This window comes from Penaeus monodon, chromosome 33 (assembly GCF_015228065.2).
Source record: "Penaeus monodon isolate SGIC_2016 chromosome 33, NSTDA_Pmon_1, whole genome shotgun sequence".
Classification (NCBI taxonomy): domain Eukaryota; kingdom Metazoa; phylum Arthropoda; class Malacostraca; order Decapoda; family Penaeidae; genus Penaeus; species Penaeus monodon.
The window spans coordinates 9,043,139-9,043,409 of record NC_051418.1 but is presented as its reverse complement, the minus strand read 5'-3'; the positions used below and the strand labels follow the sequence as shown (position 1 = coordinate 9,043,409).

Genomic DNA, 271 nt, shown 5'->3' with positions numbered 1-271 from the left:
AGGGGGTAAACTGTTCAGAATCTCACACAAGCTTCAATAACACCAAAGTATCAAACAAGAACAAACTATAACAATGCGTGTTCTTCTCTTACCCTGCCAGTAGAACGCCCCGGGAGCGCCGATGAACATGCGTTCTCCATCCTGGCGGAGAAACGAACAAAAAAAAAAACGTTAAACTTGGAGAACAAATTAATTCCTGGAATATCAAGCACTGACTAATTTAGGATAATTTGATTAAAAAAAAGACCGAGAGAAGCATAAGTTAGTTTTA

At 38.7% G+C, this 271-nt stretch overlaps 1 protein-coding gene across 1 annotated transcript in view; it reads right to left on the bottom strand.

The window, feature by feature from the left end:
* Positions 1-271, bottom strand: part of LOC119594234 (integrin alpha-PS2-like) — a 126,991-nt gene that overhangs the window by 50,696 nt on the left and 76,024 nt on the right. The window contains exon 3 of the mRNA XM_037943304.1: positions 93-145. Coding sequence (XP_037799232.1) covers positions 93-145 — 53 coding nt within the window. The remainder of the gene's footprint in view (positions 1-92; positions 146-271) is intronic.